This window comes from Macrosteles quadrilineatus, unplaced genomic scaffold (genome assembly GCF_028750875.1).
Source record: "Macrosteles quadrilineatus isolate MER2022 unplaced genomic scaffold, UCM_ALF_1.0 Scaffold_5__1_contigs__length_97177068, whole genome shotgun sequence".
NCBI classification, from domain to species: Eukaryota; Metazoa; Arthropoda; class Insecta; order Hemiptera; family Cicadellidae; genus Macrosteles; species Macrosteles quadrilineatus.
This window is the reverse complement of record NW_026542598.1, coordinates 79109945-79132508: the sequence shown is the minus strand read 5'-3', so window position 1 is coordinate 79132508 and position 22564 is coordinate 79109945. Positions and strand designations below refer to the sequence as shown.

The 22564-nt window shown below is 37.5% G+C and overlaps 1 protein-coding gene across 2 annotated transcripts in view; it reads left to right on the top strand.

Moving 5' to 3' along the window:
* Positions 1–22564, top strand: part of LOC128994906 (ATP-binding cassette sub-family G member 8-like) — a 60558-nt gene that overhangs the window by 22538 nt on the left and 15456 nt on the right. The window contains exons 2-5 of one of the 2 annotated variants that reach the window (XM_054419736.1): positions 19568–19760; positions 20701–20832; positions 21421–21637; positions 22010–22224. In XM_054419736.1, the coding sequence (XP_054275711.1) occupies positions 19582–19760; positions 20701–20832; positions 21421–21637; positions 22010–22224 (743 nt within the window). In that variant the 5' untranslated portion in view covers positions 19568–19581. Of the gene's footprint in view, positions 1–19567; positions 19761–20171; positions 20267–20700; positions 20833–21420; positions 21638–22009; positions 22225–22564 lie in introns of those variants that run through there. The other variant, XM_054419737.1, reaches the window with a different exon arrangement.

Below are 22564 nucleotides of genomic sequence, written 5' to 3'. Positions count from 1 at the left end.
CATAGTTCTTTTCAAGATAAGAATTTATATACATTTATTTATACTCCTAAAATTATATGTGAATACACACCTTAAAAGATTATTAGAAGAAGAGGGAAATGGTCCTGACGGCTGGTATAGTAGTCTCGACCCCACACATAGACCCCACACATACAAGCTTAAAAATACAAATATTATAAATTAATGCATAATCTAGTCTAAAAAGGATAAAACTTAACATGTGGGCAGCTTTAAAAGGGGTCTTGTTTATAGAAGCTAAGAAAATATAGCGGTTGTATGCAATTTCTGCCGCATTTTAATTAATAGCCTAAAATCGTGTTTCTGAGTCTTGTTTTAAGACACATCTAACTAACAAAACACATAAAATCGAACTAAAATATGCTAACCAATCACTAGTAACATAAAATGACATCCTAATCTAAAACAAGATCATAGCCCACGCATCCAAGCTTTTGCTTTCTTCCGTGCCAAGGTCAACTACTCGACAAGCATACAGTTATATCAGGACTCAGGTTACTGAACCATCTCTATCTACTACTCGCTCCTAATTTACATCTGACATTTTCGGCTAACGACATAGCCCATAAGTACCAAGTAAATATTGCTATTATTCATAAAGATATTGAAATTTGCTAGAAAAAAAAAAAATCATACAGCTAACCAAAACAAAGTGAAATATTGTTTAATTCTGATAAAATCGTGAAAGTTGTCTTTAGATTTTAAAGGAAAGGAAATAAATATAGAAAATACATCTTACCTTAGTATGTAGAGGCTCAAGACGAATACTGGCTGGCGAAATGGAGGCTTGATGTTTTATACTGTACGAGTGTGGAGAGGGATAAAACCGTTATGATTGCAACCCGGATTTGCAAAAAGTGTGCTATAGCTATGACTCACATGCGGTTAATCCGCGGGATAAAAAGATCCTTGATGGGAAGAGGGTCAAACCATTAGACCACAACCTGGATTCGCAAAAGTGTGTTAACTACAACTCACATTCAGATAGCTAATCCTCAAAGCATAGGCATGATAAAAATTATAAATATATAATTTAAATAATAACAAATTTATGTTTACTATGATATATGCAGAAACCGGGTGTAATAACTCACAAGGCAATAACATACAATATGGTTGGAATAACATAAAAAGAGAATGGCAATATTAAACAACTCCTACGACTAATATATATATAGATAAGATTGTAATATAGACAACAATATATCAACATATCAACAACTGGAAAGGGGAATGTTAGATGTACTAGCAATTAGGCATGGGGCGTGGAGTTAGCCCAAAAAACGACACCGACAAACTATAATGACAATATTAAACAACTCATATGACTAATATATAAATAAGATAGAAATATAATACATCAACTAGAAAGGGGAATGGTAGATGTACTAGCAATTAGGCATAAGGTGGGGAGTTAGCCCAAAAATGCCGATGCGCAAAAAACGGCACCGACAAACTATACTACTATACATATACACATGCATGGGTCAATAAATGAAATAATTAGTTTTTTTTTATTTTTTGCTTAATATCGAATATATTTATAGGGAATAACTAAGAAATAAGGTTTGACAATTTTATAGGGATATTTGGGCAAAGATCAGGATTTTTGGAATTGGTGGCCAAAAAATGATCCCCATAAGAATAACATGGGAAAAACGTGTCTAAAGTGAGGTAAAACCGGCAGTTCTCCACTACTCGTTATGTAAGAAAAACGTTTTTAATCTCACTTGGTTGGGATTTGCTTTCAAAACGTGATTCGAAATAGTTGCGGTATTTGTAAACAGCATTTGTAAACATGTCATTGACAGCTAGAAAAAATAATCTTGATCCGAACAGCTGTTCGTTATTTCATAGACGATTCTGTGATAAAAATTGAACGAAAATTTGACAAAAATCGCACAAAACTGAATTTTTGAACGTCCGTAATTTTATTTACAAAGTAGTGAGGCTATATTTAAATCACTAAAGACACTCTCGCCAATCCAGTGAATACATTAAAATGGCTTGGATCTTGATATGTACTCTGGTTTTCACGGAGAAGATTGCGTAAAATGCCATCTTGAGTGTTAAAGACAAAGGGACAGACAGACAGACAGAAATTGAGATAAGACTCGTTTCTGCTTCTTTAATGTATAAAACGTAAAAATAACCTAAAAGTATATAATTCTGAGCAATGTACAGACAAAACTCTAATTTTATTTATATAGATTTACAATGTTTAACAAAATTCCTTTGTGGTGTTTTCTGTTGTTTGGTTAACTTTCGTATTTTATTTAAATCAAATGCCACCAGTAAGACGAAGAACTGCGAGTGGAACGTAAACGTGACCGCTTGCATCATCCTCCCAATGGAACATTTGACGGATATATACTATTTATCCTAGCTTTATATAGATTTTACGATTGGTGTTGACAATCTTTCCTTAGTATTTGCTCTACAGTTATCTGGTAAGTGACACCTATAAAAGTTTCAAGACTATTAAGTGTTTGTTACTTTAGAACACCATTGTGTTTTCTCCATGCATAAAAAAGGATTTGTTAGATGAAACTTATTTCATAGAAACGGGACCTTTGTTTGATAATATACTTAGAAATTAATATGACAAATTAATAATGTTTAAAAACACATTTAATTTACTTAAAACAAAGACATGCATGAAGTACTGTTATGTCTCGTGTAACTTGATGTATCTTGCCAATAATTTCAATACTGATGATTTTGCTTGCAGTACTTGATGAATTAGACATTTAATTTAAAGTGGCCATGTTTCGTAATGTGCAACTTGATTATTTGACAGATCCTGCTAGAAACCATCAGCAATCCTGGACTCTGAGGGGAATCTTTTTCCAAGAAGAACACCATTCGATTGAAGTTTCCTTTCATCAGTTTCCTTGGAAGATCCACAAGTGTTCTTTCGTATCACGGATGAAACAACCAGATTCGATCACAGAAGATTTCCCCAGAACACTATGTTGATATTCTTCATTGACTCCTAAGGCCAACTGTAAAGTCTTTTTCCGTGATAGAGCAAACATCCAGGATTCAATCAGAGGAATGTGTCACAACCTCTAATCACATAATGTTAACATACTGGATTCCATACTAAGAAATCAATGTGAAGAAGCCACGCTGAAGAAGATGAAGTCAGAGGTCTACAAACTTCTCAAGTAAGTTATCAGAAGAGGAGTCACAAGGCAAGATGCAATCTGGTCAGGAGAGTCAAACATTGCACAGCCATGCCTTGTATCCTAAAATCACAAAGGGATTTAAGATTAATAAATAAATCAAATGTCAATAGCACTGTAAACTATTTTAATAACTTTTACGTTTCGTACTGTTAAAAATCTAATATTATGACTTCAACAAAAATAAATCTGCTTTAGGATCCCACGGTTTCAATGAAAACTCAAACATTCATAACATCTTATCTGTAAAATGTTCATTTATTGTTTTTTAAACGTTTATTATATCAGACCATTGAATGAGTTCAAACTAAGCTTTACTTATGGGTTTTTGGTGTATCCATTTTCTAAAGTGGGCGATCTTTCATTTTATACTATAAATCTGTATTTAGATATCGCCAATGACACTGTACGTTTTCCTACGTTTGAAAAAAATTTTCATTAGTTTTGTTACAAATCTGAAATTGTCTTACCTTAGTGACCCGTAGTTTCAAATGCAATCGTTGGGAGGTTATTATAAGGAGTCATAATAGAGATGTCTTAATTGGTCGTCATAATCGGGAGGTCTTCATAGGTCGTCATAATCGGGAGGTCTTCATAGGTCGTCATAATCGGGAGGTCTTCATATGTCGTCATAATCGGGAGGTCTTCATAGGTAGTCATAATAGGGAGGTCTTCATAGGTAGTCATAATCGGGAGGTCTTCATAGGTCGTCATAATCGGGAGGTCTTCATAGGTCGTCATAATCGGGAGGTCTTCATAGGTCGTCATAATCGAGAGGTCTTCATAGGTCGTCATAATCGGGAGGTCTTCATAGGTCGTCATAATTGGGAGGTCTTCATAGGTAGTCATAATATGGAGGTCGCAGTTGACAACAAGGCATGGCTGTACAATGTTTGACTCTCCTGACCAGACTGCATCTTGCCTTGTGACTCCTCTTCTGATAACTTACTTGAGAAGTTTGTAGACCTCTGACTTCATCTTCTTCAGCGTGGCTTCTTCACATTGATTTCTTAGTATGTAATCCAGTATGTTAACATTATGTGATTAGAGGTTGTGACACATTCCTCTGATCGAATCCTGGATGTTTACTCTATCACGGAAAAAGACTTTACAGTTGGCCTTAGGAGTCGATGAAGAATATCAACATAGTGTTCTGGGGAAATCTTCTGTGATCGAATCTGGTTGTTTCATCCGTGATACGAAAGAACACTTGTGGATCTTCCAAGGAAACTGATGAAAGGAAACTTCAATCGAATGGTGTTCTTCTTGGAAAAAGATTCTCCTCAGAGTCCAGGATTGCTGATAGTTTCTAGCAGGATCTGTCAAATAATCAAGTTGTGTGTATATATGCATGTCTTGCTAGTGTCCTAATCATTAGCCATCAACAAAAGCAGTCCCCAACCATCATTCCCCTTTCTCGTGCCTCCGGACTTTGGGGGCACTGGCACCATCATCGTCCTAAAGCCCTGGTAGGCCACCGTTCCAACCAGAGAAAAAATGCGGCTCCAAGTCATGGTTGATTGAGATAACACCTTCAAAAATTTCGACTTAGCTTTCAACAAAAATTCAGATCTAAATAAAATTAATTGGTAACTAAGGCAACTAAAGTTGTTAAAAATAATGGTTAGACTGACGGCTTGAAAAGGTGAATACCCATATTTAATGAGGGATACACTTTTATTTAGAATTGATTAACTGACCAAGAAAGCGCTTGCATAATTAATTATTTAAGATAAAAGAGACATTTGCATACAATTACTATACTTTGTATCATAATTGCTTATTTTTTCTTTTAGTTTTCGAACATTTCGTTGACTTAATGTTTTGATAATGATAATAGACATACTGTACTGTTTAGCGAGAGTGGTCGTGCGTTCCCCCTGGTTCCCGCGCAAGACCAAGTAGAGTGCGGGATTACCATACGAATACGGTAAACACATGTTGGACGACTGACGTACAATATTTTTTGCCATTTCTACCCTAGCTAACCAGACATAAAAGATACCACCGCCGCAGCAAACCTGCAGACTAAGCGAATTTCAATTTGTCTGATTGGAACTTAGGTAATATTTCCGTACACAAAACAAGTTTATCCTCCACTAGCTGTACGCCTGTAATGCTTCGCAATTGCTCGAATTCGAGCAACAGGTACACTAGTTCCATTTAAATATGAGTACTCATAAGGTTAACATCGGAAACTCCAGAGCCACTGGGGCGGAGCTCCAGAGTCCGATCAGAATAAAAACAGCTTAGTTTTCCTATTTAATGCCTAAAGAATCAGTGTACCAAATTTCAGCCTCCTAGGTAAATGGGAAGTGGGAGAAATAGTGATGAGTGAGTGAGTGAGTCAGTCAGTGATGGCTTTGCCTTTTATATATTTAGATGATGCATAGCCCTAAAGTAAAATTGAAAGCTTCTTCTCACACGATAAAGTAGTTAAAATACTACCTCACGATTGCACACTTTATTCTTGTTGACATTTTCATTAAAAAGGTGCTTTTGTCTTTTCCGCCATACATTGAGAAATAAACACTCTAACACGTTAACAACAGACATACACACTTAAAATAAAGAATTTAATTAAGACATTTACTATGCTTAAACCAAAGTAACATAAGTATTTGAAATCTTAGTGTTATAAAATGTTATCATATCGTATTTTCTTATCGTGCAGTGATAATGTCGTCTGAAATAACATAAAATGACATAAAACATGTAATCGCTTTCTAAGAAACGTAAAAATTACCTACAACTGCATGATTCTACGCAATGTACAGACAAAACTGTAATTTTATTTATATAGACAATTAATTATTTCCTCACAAGAATTCCTGGTAATAATATGGTAGCAGTTAGCAACCATAGATAACTACTGTAAAACATCTTCGCCTAGCAGTCTAAAAAAACAAAAACATATATCTTTCCACAGGATGTAAAGTGAGCAAATTAAGTCCTTCTCAGGCTTTACGCATGGCAACCAATCAATTATCCAGGGGAAAATAGTTTGACATTACTCAAGATTGCGCTACTGACGCAGCGTTGCAGTTTACCCTTAAAAGGACATTTGGACCTTTACGGTTTCAAGGATTTCTTACAGTTATTTTCCCAAGGTCACGTGATTCACCCTCAACTTTTCCATGACATTATCACGTGTTGTGTGTCACAAGCTGAGCCGGTTTGTGTCACAAACTGTTGTTACACTTCCGTGATCAGATGACACTCGCATTCCTTGCGTGAAAAGTTTACTGCAAACCAATTCTTGGTGGTGTATGGAGGAGTTACAGCATTGTCGGTTGACGGTTGTGGTGGTCCGAAGGTAGATTGTGGATAGGATGGGTAGAGATAATTCATTATTTATCATTCTTTTGCGATCGTAAGTTAAGTTGAAAGAATTGTCACTATAAACGATTAGGAAAATAATTTTGATGATGTTTCGGGACCTGTAATCTATCACGTCTTCAGATGGAAAGAACCAAAATCAAGATCATGGCAATGTCACACAGACCCGAGAAACGCAGTAACCCCCATATTTCAATCAAGGAAGCCTTTTTATCATTATAAACGAAAAGACCAAAGCTACCTTAGTAAACCGATATTCATTCACATACATGTTTGAAGCCTCTAGAGGCATTCAAATTGTTTATTGAAAATAAAATCAACAAAAGCAAACAAAGAAAAACGACAAACTGTTTTTTACACAAAATATATGTTGTATTGTTGTACAGGGATACCTATCCTGGCACATACATAATTTGATTCTGAGTTTGTTTAAATATTACAATAATTTGTTTTACATTCGAGCTTTTTAGGGACTTATGTCCCTACAAGCCACTAGTACTGTATATAATACGTGAAGACGATTTCTACGATACACTACTCCTCCGTTAATAATGGACGGATTTTTACAAACAATGTGTCAAAATTCAGTATTTTTTTGTGTAGACGCCCCCTTTCACCAATTCCTGTAATAAAAGTCCTCGGGCTTTACCCCACAGGCCATCAAAATCCCAATGTATTTCTTATTAAGAAAATGTTGTGTTTACTTAAACAGACGAATAATTTGTATTAATATAACAGCTGAAGCTGTAAACACATAATACACACAAGAGTGTTCGTTTTCAGTTTTTATAACTGGAGTGGAGTGAGCGTTCGTTTTCAGAATGGATTCGTTTTCATTTTCGATAGCTGGATTGGAGTGATTGATTAGTTTACATTATCTTTGAGTTGACTGTTTTAACTTACCGGAAATCGTGTCTGTTATTCCATATGAAATAACGCCTGTAATACTTTGCAATATTGCTCGAATTCGAGCAATAGGTGCACTAGTTAAGTCATAATCTCTGCAACATCATTACCAGGTCACATTATGGGTTATGTCCTATTCCGCCCGAGTTTTATTTCGCCCGGAGCCTAATTACTCCCAATTCGCCCGCGATCCCAGATTAACCCCTATAATCCTCCGCTCTACCTGCGTCAGGAGTCCTATTCCATCCACGGTGGCGAAGCCCCGCCTCCTAGGACCCCACCTATGTAAAAGCCCTCCCCTACCCATCACCCCGTTATCCACCTCCGACTACACGGTTATTTAAGCTTAAAATATTTATTTGACAAACCAGACAAACCAAGCGAATTTCCTTTATATTAATGTAAAGTTTAAACACGAAGTTTTAAGCATTAAAATATAAAGGGGCATGTGCCCTTATTGATGTAGCCGTTGTAAAGATATGTTAAATATTTATAATCTGGAACTTTCCTTTGCGTTGAAACGCTTCAACAGTGATATTGATACATGTTTACGACATAACAGATTAATAAAATTTGCTACCTATATGCTGTTAGTTACTGTATGTTTGTCTCCCTATCCAAAATGTGCAAATAAGCAATTTAATTATTTTAAATATTGCGTTTAACGGCAAACAGAAACATATGATAACACTGCTATCCAAGACATGGCCAAACAAAGTCCACTAGTTAGCGGCTTCTAGTGTTAAATACCCAACTGCACACCTTTGAGTTTTCTTTATTATGCAATGTAAATAATTCACCTATTGGGTTTGATGATGATTGGAGTGTCGAATCGAACTCGATCACCATTTGCTATCTTTTATGTAAATTTATCGTCTGATGAGATAACAGTATAAGAGCACAAAAGTTTTAAGTGTTATTAGACAATTTTTTTTTACTTTTCGTATACAATGTAATGTAGTAGTTTATGCAAGGAATGCGTTAAGATAGTGTCGTTTACTCTTTTTACGCGAGTTGCGTACACTTTACTAAGACTAGTAAAATTGTTGGTTAACCTAGAAGTAATTGTAATATAATTTCTATCAATGGATTCTTATGTAAAAATGGCTGAAAAAAACTATGGTGAAAAGTCTACCACTCTACGGAGGTGCGTTGGCCTTGTATGAAATGTTTTTCAAAATGGCTACCGGAAATATTTATGTTTTTAGCCAATAAGTCCTAAACTATTACAGGTAGCTTAAATAAGTAAATGAGTAAATTTTAAAGAATTAAATTGCGCAACTTTTGGTATATAATAAGTTACGTTAAGGTAAGTACTTACATTCTTACAGGAAAATAATGTTGTCAAACAATTTTAATATTTTATTGTAATTCAGGGAAATTTTGAGCTATGGTTTTCAACTTGGCAACAATGATTGTTTTGTTCCTACTGAGAGCTCTAATTGTTGTTGTTAATATTTCAACATGTTTTTAGTTTACTTTCATGAGTTTCATGTTAATCCCTCTTAGTATGACGATTGTAAAATATAAAAATAATGAATATCGAAACCTGTTTTATTTGTGAACTAATTATACACGACAGTTGTGAGGTGTCATATCTCACTGGAAAAGGAATTGAAGCAATACACCGACCTGTAAGGCAAGGAAAATAACTGAATTCCATGTAATTGTTGGTCAAAAAGTTCATAAAAAATGTAGGGCGCTGTTTATTAATTTAAAGTCTCCATTCAGAAAGCAGGAGGATGATACGAGTTGTTCCCGTTCGACACATTTTAGTAAAACCTATTTTGATTTCAAAAGTAATTGTTTTTTTGTGCACAGCTGAATTAAGCCTAACATACAAACAGAGGAAAAAACGAATGGATTGAAGCTCGGACGCTAAACTTAAGAACATCAGTGCTATAAAAGTAGTGTACGCAACTTGCCTAAATAAAGTAAACGACACTATCTAAACGTATTCCTTGCGTAAACTACTATATTACATTGTAGACGAAAAGAAAAAAAAAACGTCTAATAACACTTAAAATATATATTTGTGCTCTTATACTGTTATCTCACCAGACGATAAATATACATAAAAGATGGCAAATGGTGATCGAGTTAGATTCGACACTCCAATCATCAGCAGACCCAATAGGCGAATTATTTACATTGTATAATAAAGAAAACTCAAAGGTGTGCAGTTGGGTATTTAACACTAGAAGCAGCTAACTAGTGGCATTTGTTTGGCCATGTCTTGGATTGCAGTGTTATCATATGTTTCTGTTTGCCGTACAGAAACATACAGTTACTGTACAGTAACTAACAGTTCATGGACAGTCAATTTTATTAATCTGTTATGCCGTAAGCATTTATCAATATAGATTACTGTTGAAGCGTTTCAACCCAAAAGAAAGTTCCAGATTATAAAGTGGTAGGGGTGATGGGTAGGGGAGGGCTTTTATATAGCTACATTATCTGGGGGTGGGTGGGGTCCTAGGAGGCGGGGCTTCGCCTCCGTGGATGGAATAGGACTCCTGACGCAGGTAGAGCTGAGGATTATAGGGGTTAATCTGGGACCGCGGGCGAATTGGGAGTAATTAGGCTCCGGGCGAAATAAAACTCGGGCGGAATAGGACTACACGCACATTATGAGAACAGAGCTGTCTTTGATAATTGGAATTTAATCAATTATCCTGTTGGTTCTATTGAATACATTTCGTCTCACTTCGCTCTTCGTTAGGGGAGCGAGCTGGTCTAGTGATAGAGTGTGGGGCTTTGGAGCACGAGGTACTGGGTTCAAATCCCGCCAATCACCAATGGATGTTATCCATGTGATAACGCCGCAAACATCTAGGACTAGCCTGAAGTAATTTGTAAAACAGTTCTGGACTAGAAGCGTCCTATGATGTGAAAGTGGACTAAAAAGTACTCTTTTGTCTGTAAAAAGTTAAACCAGTTCATCTCACTCTATTCTACACTCATCTTACATTCTTTTTCAGCTAAAATAGGCGGGCATTAATTGCGCCAACTGACCTGAGTCAGGTTGAATTGCTTCAACTAGGGCCTACTCCAGGGAGCCACCCGATACGTTCATCATCTGCGCCAAGTGGTGGCCCTCTTTGACTATAATTGAATAGGTTAAGTTAAGTTAGGTTAGGATAGGTTAGGATGACACGTAAACAAGGGCATACCGTCTGCCGGCAACTCACCCCTACCTGGCTTGGGCTTGGCGCAACTAGGAACATCTTTCGGGACACCTTGGTGCAATTAAGAAACCCTTTCGCGCAATTAATGCACGACCTAAAATACACACGGCCACGTTTCCTTATGAAAGATGTCATATTCCTCCCCTATAGTACGGATTCGTCTATAGCCAATACTGCACATTGTTCCACCTGTGACAGATCCTAACTGCGGGCGTGGTCGCAGTTAGGGCGTGTACCTAGACACGCTGTGGGAACGTCAACTGGCTGCGACAACGCGGTTCATAGCACTGGGGGTCACTGTCTAATCGAAATCAGACATCCACTGTTGCAAAAACAATTGAAATGTTGGGTAAAATACGAAGAATACCTTTTTGCAACAAATGTGGATTTGTTGGAGGAATCACGAAGGGTTCCTTGCAACGATACCTTATCGCAAAAATCTTGATTTGATGGGTAACCAGGAAGGATCTCCTACTGCTGCAAAAGGTTAATTTGTTCAGAGAATCGCAAAGGATCTCCTGCTGCTGCAGAAGGTTATTTTTTGCGAAAGTCATAAAGATCATTAGGATCGGTTCCAAGAATATTTATTCGTTTGGGGACCACGACGAATCTCCCGCTACAAAAGGTTGATTTGTTGGGTTGAATTACGAAGGATCTCCTACTGCTGCAGAAGGTAGATTTTTTGGAAAATCACAAAGGATCTGCTCAAAAAAGGTTGATTTGTTGGGTTGAATCACGAAGGATCTCCTACTGCTGCAGAAGGTAGATTTTTTGGAAAATCACAAAGGATCTGCTCAAAAAAGGTTGATTTGTTGGGTTGAATCACGAAGGATCTCCTACTGCTGCAGAAGGTAGATTTTTTGGAAAATCACAAAGGATCTGCTCAAAAAAGGTTGATTTGTTGGGTGGGATCACTCTTGAACATTGTAAGGAGGCTGCGAGTGTTTCAGCAATGGAAAACATTGTTACGTTTATCTTGGGTCATGTTCTCCGCATCTAGCAACTGACAAGGTCCGGAATTCACCGAAGGCTTAGTTATCGTTCAAGATTTAGAATTTCAGTGAAGAGGATTACGTTTATATCACGTAGGTAGGAAGGAGTAGTTAGCCTATTAGCCAACAAAAATTCAACACCAAATAGATCTTTGGACAGTAAATAATTCTGTTTGAAACCTATTAACAGTTGTCATTGTTTGTTCACAAGCGGCTCAACCATTGCTCTGACAGTTCCAGCGTACAGCTTAATTGCAATAAGCCACTGTAACTTAATGTATGGATGGAAATAAATAGTATTAATGTATATATTTATTTTACAAATTGTCTGGGTAGCAGAGTGGTTATAATGCTCGCCTTTAAATCTGAAGGTCTTTAATACTTTAATTTACTTTTCAATGAAATGGCGACAATACAAAGTAGGTATTTTAAGCCAAGTATGAATGGAGATGAGTGTAGGATGATTGGCGCGATCTTCTAGTCTTGTTAGTGACTAAGGCAGACATATTCCTTAGACACAGCTGTTAATTAATAGCCCATACAGCTAATGGCAACTAAGGGACCTACAGTTTATAGTGGAATCCGAACCACATTTTTGCCTCGGTATTTATGAATTGGTCTAATTATCAGGATAGTACTGTGGATAGTACTCACTAGTGCGGACGTTAATCCACACCAGGGAGTATCGCATCCACAGTGCATGCCTATAAATATCCACAATTCGTGACCTCCTAGTAGTTGGATTAAGGACGACGCCACCGTCGCTGGTTTGATTCCATTCCGATTCAAGATCCTTTCAAGACCTAGATGCAATTTTTCATTTGGCAATCAATTATATTTCTTATCTAACAAAAAGGTGAAGGTTAGATGGTAACAAGTAACAAGACCATGGTTTGGACCGTTACCTATATATATATATATATATATATATATATATATATATGCCACATTCGTGAACAAGGAAGAAAAATCAAGACTCTGCAACAAATGACAAAAGTCTAGTCCACAAAATACTATATTTTAACAATGGACACATACATAGTTTTAATTTAATTTTAACAGTTTTTAGCAAGTCTATAATTTACAAATTTCTTCCGGTAGCCGGCGAACCGCATTCTCGCTGGATGACGCAAGTGGCTAGCCTGGTATGAGGGTGAACAGAAAGTGTGACGCTGACATACTTGCAGCTTGCCGCCAAAACACGCAGCCTCCGCGGGCTTTGTGGCCGACAGATCACAATAACAGCTGATCAGCGATCGTGTACTTGGTTATTGCGGACAACCAGTGCATGACTCCCGGCTTCTGCTGGATTATAGTGTTACTTCCAGCAATTCTGTGGGAATTGACTACAGGCGTACATTAGGGGCGTTACAGGTTGTGTTGATTCGTTTAACCTAGTCAAACGCTTACATTTGCTAACTTGTTTTAAGATTTAAGGTATTGAGCTCCTGTGATGCTCCAAATGAAGTTAAGATTTTTTTGTGTTTCAACGCCAAGGATTTTTTTTACATTTCCATAGAACGGTCCAAACCCTGGTTTGCATTATTACAACATTACTGCCACAGCTTGCACATGCCATTATCTTATGCATCGTAGGTGGAACATTCACAATCACGTGGTAAACGTTCTATTCGCATTCAAATAAGATCCATTCATGATCGAATGAAACCCTCAACACACACACAGTTGTGAAACGCTTGTGTGTGGAATATTTTGTAATAGTGTGGCATGGGAATAATTATCTTGTGAGTTAAACGTTGTTGGAATATACGAAATCAATCATAACACTTTTGCTGGATGGATTGCTTTTGGATTAAAATTATACTTATCATACATCTGTGCACATATATTTTGTATTTTGCATTTGTAACAATATTTAACAACATCAGGATACAATAATATATCAAAACTAAACTAAAAGCTTAGGTTACACAATTATATCCTATTAGGCAATCAATTATAACATATTTTTCTCTATTACTGTCTACACTTTCACAAGCCTTGTTTTTCAAAGACTTCACCTCGAAAACACATTAAAGTCCGGTAAATATAAAACAAAACGTTTCTTATCCATCTAACGACGGCTGACTCAGCCAATATGTAGGTGGAAGGAAGGCTTTTCACCGAAAGCGGACAAAACCCAAGGCCTCTGATTCATTACACGGCTCTAATCATTTGATCGACCGAACAGCTGACTCACCCGTGCTGAACGATCAGCTGATTATAAAAACAGCTGCGAAACACAAGAAGGTTCACACCTGATAGTGCAAGGTCGATTGTCAGACTGGCATTTTGTAAGCTTTAGATGTTGAGATGTATAAACTTTAAAAAGGATTTCTTTCACAGAGCAAGGTGATCCGTGGTTGGGCGTTTTTAGAGTTGATGAGTTTTAATAGTAGAGTGTGGAAATTATCCAATAAAACTAAGTTTATTTTAATGATAAGTAGGTAAATAATACAAATTATTATGGTTCTAATTGTACTATAATTTTAAAAGTAACATTTTATCGTGATTAGATATTTTGACTAGTTGAATTCTTGACGAAAATTTCGACTTACAGCAACTAACTGGATACAGCCACAGGAAAACAATAACAATGAATAAAAATAGGTTTTAATATATTTGTGAATTTTATTGAAGTCAAGTTTGAGATGGATTTAATTTAGCTGGATTTACAGCCAAAATCAAAATTTACTTTTTTAGAGTATGTAAAGTGATTAATTTTATTTTTCATATATTGGATTAATATAGTTTGCATTGCTGCATAAAATATTTTTATGTATTACCTATAATGTCACATATTACAGAAGCGAATTACTGGTTGCACATATTACCGGGGGAGGCCTCCCAGACCCCCCTTTTTGATGGGGGTTGTTTTCCGTACCCCCAGACCCCTTGGAGGCCCCCTGAATTCTCTGGATCCGCCCCTGACATATTATAGCAAACCTCCATAACAAGTCTAACATGATAATCTCCGTGTGACGTGCTATCGAGGTTCTACAGTAGTATTACACACAGGATGTTTGTCAGAGATTCTCACATTCCACACGTTCAAGTCACCAATTACAACAACACCTTGTAGCGGATTCGACGATTCATTAGCTTGGCTTTCTCTACTGACATGGTTTTCATATTTCCTCTTGTTATTTTTGTGAACTTCACGTTACTATTCTTCCCGTATTGTTGTTTCTGTAACATAAGATCCGTAATTTTAAGAAAGGTTACCGAATTTTCCGTTACAGCCTTGACTTGTCCTTGTAGTAGATAAGGTTTCGTCCCAGTTTTGGATTCCTTCAAGGCAAATCGACCTTCAGGACCTTAAAATAATACATTTTGCCATGTCAAACCACACAATTTTCACCACCTATTTTTTGCCAAGTAAAACGATGCACTCATATGAGTTATGGCTTTGTCTGGTAACAAAATAGTTAAACGAAAACGAGAAAGTCATCCCAAGATGATAGAGAAGATTTAAGTCGACATCGTGCATCAGCGCATTCAAAGCCCCGAGTAGCCTATAATACGCTCGTCGTTAATAAGCTTCGGATTTGACTATTCTATGAGAAGTAATCTTGTATTCAAAGTCAATTAAGGTTGTTTACGTCCTCATGACGCAGTAAATATGCACATTGTGCATCATTGACTTTAGATACTGCAAGTAACTTCTCTTCATATTATGCATGTGTGCGTGAGTATGTGTCTGTGTGTGTGTTTGTCCGGTTAGACTTAAATGTGACTGAATATTTATATTATTTCAGGATACATTACTTATAGTTTTGTTATATTTGTATTATTTTTTACCTAACCTTATTGTAATCTGTTTTTATAAGACCTGTCCAAAACCAGGTCTTTTTACTATAAAATAACGATATTTTGTTTGGTATCAACAATGAATAGGTCAACGACGAAATGGTATTAGTGTCTATAATCTACCCTGCGTTTATATTATGATTTAAACAACAAATTTCAATTTGAAGTGTAGGGGAACGCTTCAGCAATAGTGCTACATAATGGCACTACGCCACAAGTTCGAAGCCCTACGTTATATCGTATATAAAATATTTAGTCGTGTATTAATCTATGGCACTATATATTGTGTTGCCACCTACAAATGCTACAAACCAGGTGTCAGATGCCATGAGTCAGTTGTTAGAACCAGTTGAATGGTCCTGCGGTTATTGCTAGCCAGCTGATTGGACAGCTGATTTAACTAGTAGGATTCATTGCGCAATTAGTAAAACGTCAAATGATGAGTTATAGCACAGATTATACATTATTTATTTTCCTCATTGAGCAATTTAAATGTTTTAATGTTAGATTATTCCTGTGTATGTCCTGTGCAGAGCGTCTCGTTGTTTACTATCAATTTGGGCAAGCATACTCATAGATTTATCATCCTTAACAATTAGAAAATTTGAAACTGGACCCAGGTGTTCCTGATCATTGGGCTTTAAATCAATGATCTTGGCTGATTAAACAGCTGATCTCAAAGCTACAAAGATCGTCTCACTCCATTCTATACTCATACTTCACTCATATTTGGGTTAAAATACGCACCTGGGTGGCGTCCTCATCTCAATAATTGATGGTTTGATTGTCAAATATAAGTACCTGTATCTTCACCTCTTACAACCACTTAGACAGTTTAACATTTTGGTCGTTATATATTTTGAAAATGTGTTTGTAATCAAAAGGTCGCCGGTTTGATCCTGAGAAAAGTCAGTAGCTTTGTTATGGTTCGGAACTGGTCCCAGCTGTTCCTGATCATTGGGCTTTAAATAAATGATCCTGACTAATGAAACCGCTTATCTTAGTCAGTAACAAAGCTACACAGATCATCTCACACCATTCTACACTCATCCTTCACTCATATTTGGGTTAAAATACGCACGTAGGTAGCGTCCCCATCTCAAATGAAAAATGTAAATAATATGAGTATCCTACTTTAGCACCTCACTTCATTTATCTTCATCTCCCACTAGACTTAAGATCAAAACCACTGAGTTAAAAACTTATACAGGGTGAATTGTACTCAGTGTGACACAATTTTTTTGATGTAAGTACAAAGTAAATGAAGTGTGATGATGCAAATCAAATGTTCCAAGTCTCAAAATTAGCGTCCCAAATAATTATTTTATGTTTTTCAAAAATAACCATGCTTTTAAACTTAATACAGCGATTTATCAATTACCTGTATATGGATTTGAGTAGATAATGTCATTTTCGTGTTCTACATTAAATTTTGAACAAGAATAATGGAAAATTACGGAGGATCAGTTGTAAAAACTTCATTGTAAATCGATTCAAAGATAAAAATTAAGATATTTGATAAAAATTTTAAAAACAATGGTCCATTGCATTTTTCACACCCTGTATACAAGAAAGTGTCGGAATATGTTAAAAACTGCGCCATTTTATAAGCTTTCCAACCATATGCTACACTATTGAGGTTTAGATATTTTTTTGTTTGTTTTAGTGGTTTGAATACCAGAAAACAGGGAACTTTTTTACTGTTTTTACTGTTCAAGCTGAATCAAAAATACAACTTTTGCTTAATACATGCCGGCTTTCTATGTTTTAAATGTTAAAGACACCATGCTTTGTAGTCTTCAAACCATTAAAGCGTACATAAGGAGACATAAACCTCAATAGTGTAGCATATCGTTGGAAAGCTTATAAAATGGCGCAGTTTTTAACATATTCCGACACTTTGTTGTATACAGGGTGTGAAAAATGCAATAGACTATTGTTTTTCAAATGTTTATCGAACATCTTAATTTTTATCTTTGAATCTATTTACAATGGAGTTTTTACAACTGATCCTGCGTCATTTTCTATTATTCTTGTTCAAAATTTAACGTAGAACACGAAAATGACATTATCTACTCAAATCCATATACAGGTAATTGATAAATCGCTGTATTAAGTTTAAAAACATGGTTATTTTTGAAAAACATAAAATAATTTTTTGGGAAGCTAATTTTTAGACTTGGAACATTTGATATGCATCATCACACTTCATTTACTTTGTACTTACACCAAAAAATTTTTGTCACACTGAGTACAAATCACCCTGTATAATATTAGTTCGAGCACACTATCACACGCACTGTGTCAAGTGCCCGTATTTTCGGGTCTCCGGGTCAACATTCTTCCAACACCCGTTATTTACACCCCGGGTCTAATTTGGCCCTGATTCACATCTAGCTCGTAAAAGAGGCCTACATTGATTCCGTCACCTGTCGTCCATTCTGTTTCGTCCTTTATACGTCCTCGCACCGTTACGCGTCTTACACTTCAGAATTGATGACATTTTCAGTCGTACAGAAGGAAGGATTATTGCATGAGTCCTTGAATTGCTGATCAAATAACAGAAGAATGGTTTAATTTTGGTTTGGAAGTTTTGTAATAGCCTTATTGTCTATGCAAGACATTTTGGATCCACTAATCATATTTTATTCAACAAAATAAGCTGAGTTATAGTGTTTTCTTATCCATCCGAAAGTCGGAACTAATTGAAAATCAAGAACTGAAGAGGTCAACAAAATAAAAGACGCCCTTTTTATTTGTCTAAGTATTGCTGCAATCTACTTCGTCAAATAATTTATTATTTGGCCTTGTGGCTATCTGAATTTGGTTCCACAAATAAGACGATCAAGTCACTAATTCACTATTTACAAATTTGGTGATTGCAAGAAATCCCCTAAAAGTGATGCAGAACCTTGTCCTACTCCTGGTAATCGCAGGAAGTATGAATGTGTTGGATTAATGACGAGGTTGCGGTTACGTTAAAGTTAATTTGTTTACTCCCTTTGATTAGAAAACGAATTTGGAATTAACAGAAGTGAAATAAATTTTTTGCCTTTACTATTTCTTTTTCCTTACAATGTAAACAATGTGGTGCAATGGTTACAATGTGTTTTTCCTTGTTTTGCTGTAAACGATCCACGCACGGGCTCTTATTCTATGTGGACTGGCAAATGCAAGGTTAAAAGAGGCCGCCAACCTCTTAAAAAAAATTACATTAAATTTTTAAATCTCCAAAAGGCCAGTAAAGCTAGCAATATAGTAAAATACCCACATTTGGCAACACTGTTTGGAATAAACTTTGAGATATGGTAATAAAATAATATCTTTATCTTTTATTAACTTAATTTCAAGACAATTAAAACTGAACCTTGTTTTATGTTCTGCTTGTCTGACCTGTCATCCATAGAGTACAAAGTTCGCATGTAACTCACCTCCTTACTCTATGCACTCCCCGTGGTTCCTCAATTCTCGCCGTGGTCCACGGGCCGGACCTTGACTGCGAGGACGCTGCTGCATCTAATGTCCCGCGGAACAAATTGGGGGACGATTGTGTATCATTTCGCTTGAAATTCGTCCCTCCAAATTTCTTGAAATGTCAAAGCCGTGGTCCTCTTATGAAGTTTTTAAGTTGTTAGTAATTTTGTTAATATTGGTTAGGAGATTATTTTAATAAAAATACAGCTGATTGGACTATTTATTTGTCTGCAAATGAGATGGGTTAAGGGTGTGGAGGGGGATTTAGTTTTACTTTACAAGGAGAAGGGGGTTGAAAAAATATGTGCAGACGTATCTCATCCAAACCAGTAACTAAAGTAATTTACACTGTAGTGGCAACGGCCTGGGCCTCATTTTTCGTAAGAACCTCTTATGTCCTAGACATTTTTTTTGCTAATGCTAATGCTTCCCTACATTATACTTTCCACCTCTTCCCTCTTAAAAATACTGTATTATTTTTTATTTTCGGGTTTTACACCTGACCCCATGTTGCATGGCACAGTTTAGAACGTAGAAGAATGATTGATTTATTTATTATCTTAGCAGAGGCAATACTGTGTTTTCAAATTTTGGACAATAGAGACCTACATAGTGCATTCAATATGAAAAACTAATCATTCATTTGTTACAGGAGCTAGCGGCTCAATGGTGTCCCGTGAGATGGTAAAGGGGAACAAGCACAAGGAGCTATGGGAGCTAGAGCGGAGGTACAGTGTGGCGGGGGAGGCTGTGGCCACCTCAGACCTCATCAACAGACCCCCACCACCATCTGCAGGGATGGTGCCCTCTGCCTCAGAGGACCTGCACGCTTGGTCTATATACAGGTAGGTGGTAGATAATAACAAGCTCTACAATCTACGGGCGTTAGAGCGGAGGTACAGTGTGGCAGGGGAGGCTGTGGCTACCTCAGACCTCATCAACAGACCCCCACCTCCATCTGCAGGGATGGTACCTTCTGCCTCAGAGGACCTGCACGCTTGGTCTATATACAGGTAGGTGGTAGACAATAACTAGCGCTACAATCTAAGAGGGGTTAGAGCGGAGGTACAGTGTGGCAGGGGAGGCTGTAGCCACCTCAGACCTCATCAACAGACCCCCACCACCATCTGCAGGGATGGTACCCTCCGCCTCAGAGGACCTGCACGCTTGGTCTATATACAGGTAGGTGGTAGACAATAACTAGCTCTACAATCTAAGGGGGGTTAGAGCGGAGGTACAGTGTGGCGGGAGAGGCCGTGGCCACCTCAGACCTCATCAACAGACCCCCACCACCATCTGCAGGGATGGTACCCTCCGCCTCAGAGGACCTGCACGCTTGGTCTATATACAGGTAGGTGGTAGACAATAACTAGCGCTACAATCTAAGAGGGGTTAGAGCGGAGGTACAGTGTGGCAGGGGAGGCTGTAGCCACCTCAGACATCATCAACAGACCCCCACCACCATCTGCAGGGATGGTACCCTCCGCCTCAGAGGACCTACACGCCTGGTCTATATACAGGTAGGTGGTAGACAATAACTAGCTCTACAATCTAAGGGGGGTTAGAGCGGAGGTACAGTGTGGCGGGAGAGGCCGTGGCCACCTCAGACCTCATCAACAGACCACCACCACTATCTGCAGGGATGATACCCTCTGCCTCAGTGGACCTGCACGCCTGGTAAGCCTCTAGTCTATAATTTTGGTAAGGTAGCTGAAATGCACAAAAATCTAGTAGTTAGGTAATTACAGATAATTATATAGATAAAAATCAGTTGTTTTTTTTCAGGCAAAATCTCAACTCGGACTTCACAGATTCGGCTCTGGGGTCGAGTGAGAAGTCACCACTACCTTACGGTAATTTCCAGCTGAGAGAGTCAACCGTCCAGTCTATCCTTAGTCATCCACGCTACGGACCAAAGTGAGTTCACGTGGATTATAAACAAAAGAATCATATTATTACGAGTCGCTGGATACAGAAGCCTTGCTGTCTGGTGATGTCAGCTGCTTATTCTAACTGTATTGACCAACTTTTCTCTTATATTAAAATTAATAAGGTTAAATCAATTCAACTTAAACCATATTGCTCATGGACAAACTCAGTATTATTTGTTTGAGCATTTTTGGATACTGAAGTAAACACCCCACATATGGACTAGCAGTAGGCAATTTTTATTTTAATAGAATACAGTTTAATGGACAACTCACAAGGTGACCTGCTGACAACATTTTATTTTCTCTTTTACTTTTTGAGACTATGTTAATTTAGGCTACGATTATACCAAATTGTTTATAAAAAATAACATCAACAAGAGCAAAGACAAACAACAAACTGTTTTTTACACCAAATATATGTTGTACCGAGATATCTATCCTGACACATGGATAATTTTATTCTGAGTTTGTTTAAATAATACAATAATTTGTTTTACATTTGAGCTTTTTAGGGACGTATGTCCCTTCGAGCCACTGGTATTGATTTAGTCACAGAAGTGCTTGAATATTCCAGGTCACCCCTGGGTTCCAACATGTACACATACCTCAAGTTTGGCCTTCCAAGGGTGTTTCCCCCTAATGGTGGGGGCCCCCGCAACCCCCGGGACGGCTCCAGCGGCTACGACTCTAGTGAAGACGGGGGGACAACGTCCCGAAATGACAAGAGAACAACCAACTACTACCTGCGTACACAGAGCAACCCTGACTTCCGCAACATACCTTACCATCAGGTGAGCAAAACACTTAATAAAAAAACTCGTGTTAAATTTTTTTTTCAATTTATTTTGGGGACTGTGTTGATAAAATATCACAGTCAGCTGTTCTAAAACCAGCAATGTCTGCAATACCAGCCCAAGATTCTACTACTGAGCTGCGATGTTGGCTTTGACATGAATTAGTCTACTAAACCAAAAATAGCTGTTCAGTGACATCTTCACGATTTAATATACTATAAATATTATCGCAAGAGCAGGAGCGGAAGTAGATGAGGCATACAACCAGAAAAGATAGCAAGGCCAAAACCCTTCTATATTATAGATGGTCATAGGAGTAAGTAAACCATAAAAGAATCTGTATCTTCATATACATTTTATCCTTCTTAGCCCACTCTACCAAGAGCGCCAGGCATGGCAGGGGGAAGAGGCAAGAGTATCAGTGAGGCTAACCTACTCTCCGCCGAGGCACTGATGAGGTCCCCTGCTCCGCCAGAGCACCGCCGCAGTATACACGACCTCCGTCACCCCTCCCTCCTCATGCCCCAACAACACCCCTACAACGAGATCGGCTCTCCAGCTCACCTACTGATGCACCATCACAAGTATGTTTGGGATATGTTTTTTTCACATTGTAATTCATTTTTATAGGCTCAGGTTTGCTTTTGTGATATGACAGTTACCTATTTGGACGGTATAAGTTGTTTTTTTTTTGCTTTTAAATGTAACTGAGCCACCTCCTAAACAAGTCTCCTCTTAAACAAGGCCGCTATGTTGGTGTGTGACAACGTCGCAACGTCATGCCTATTGCGATGTTTAACAAAAGTGTAAACATAAACATTACCTATTCTCTCCATTATAATATAGTGCAACAGCTGTTTGGTTTTGACTTGACAGGGGTGTTGCCACGTTTGTCTAGCCTCAGCCTTGTGTTAGAGGAGGCTA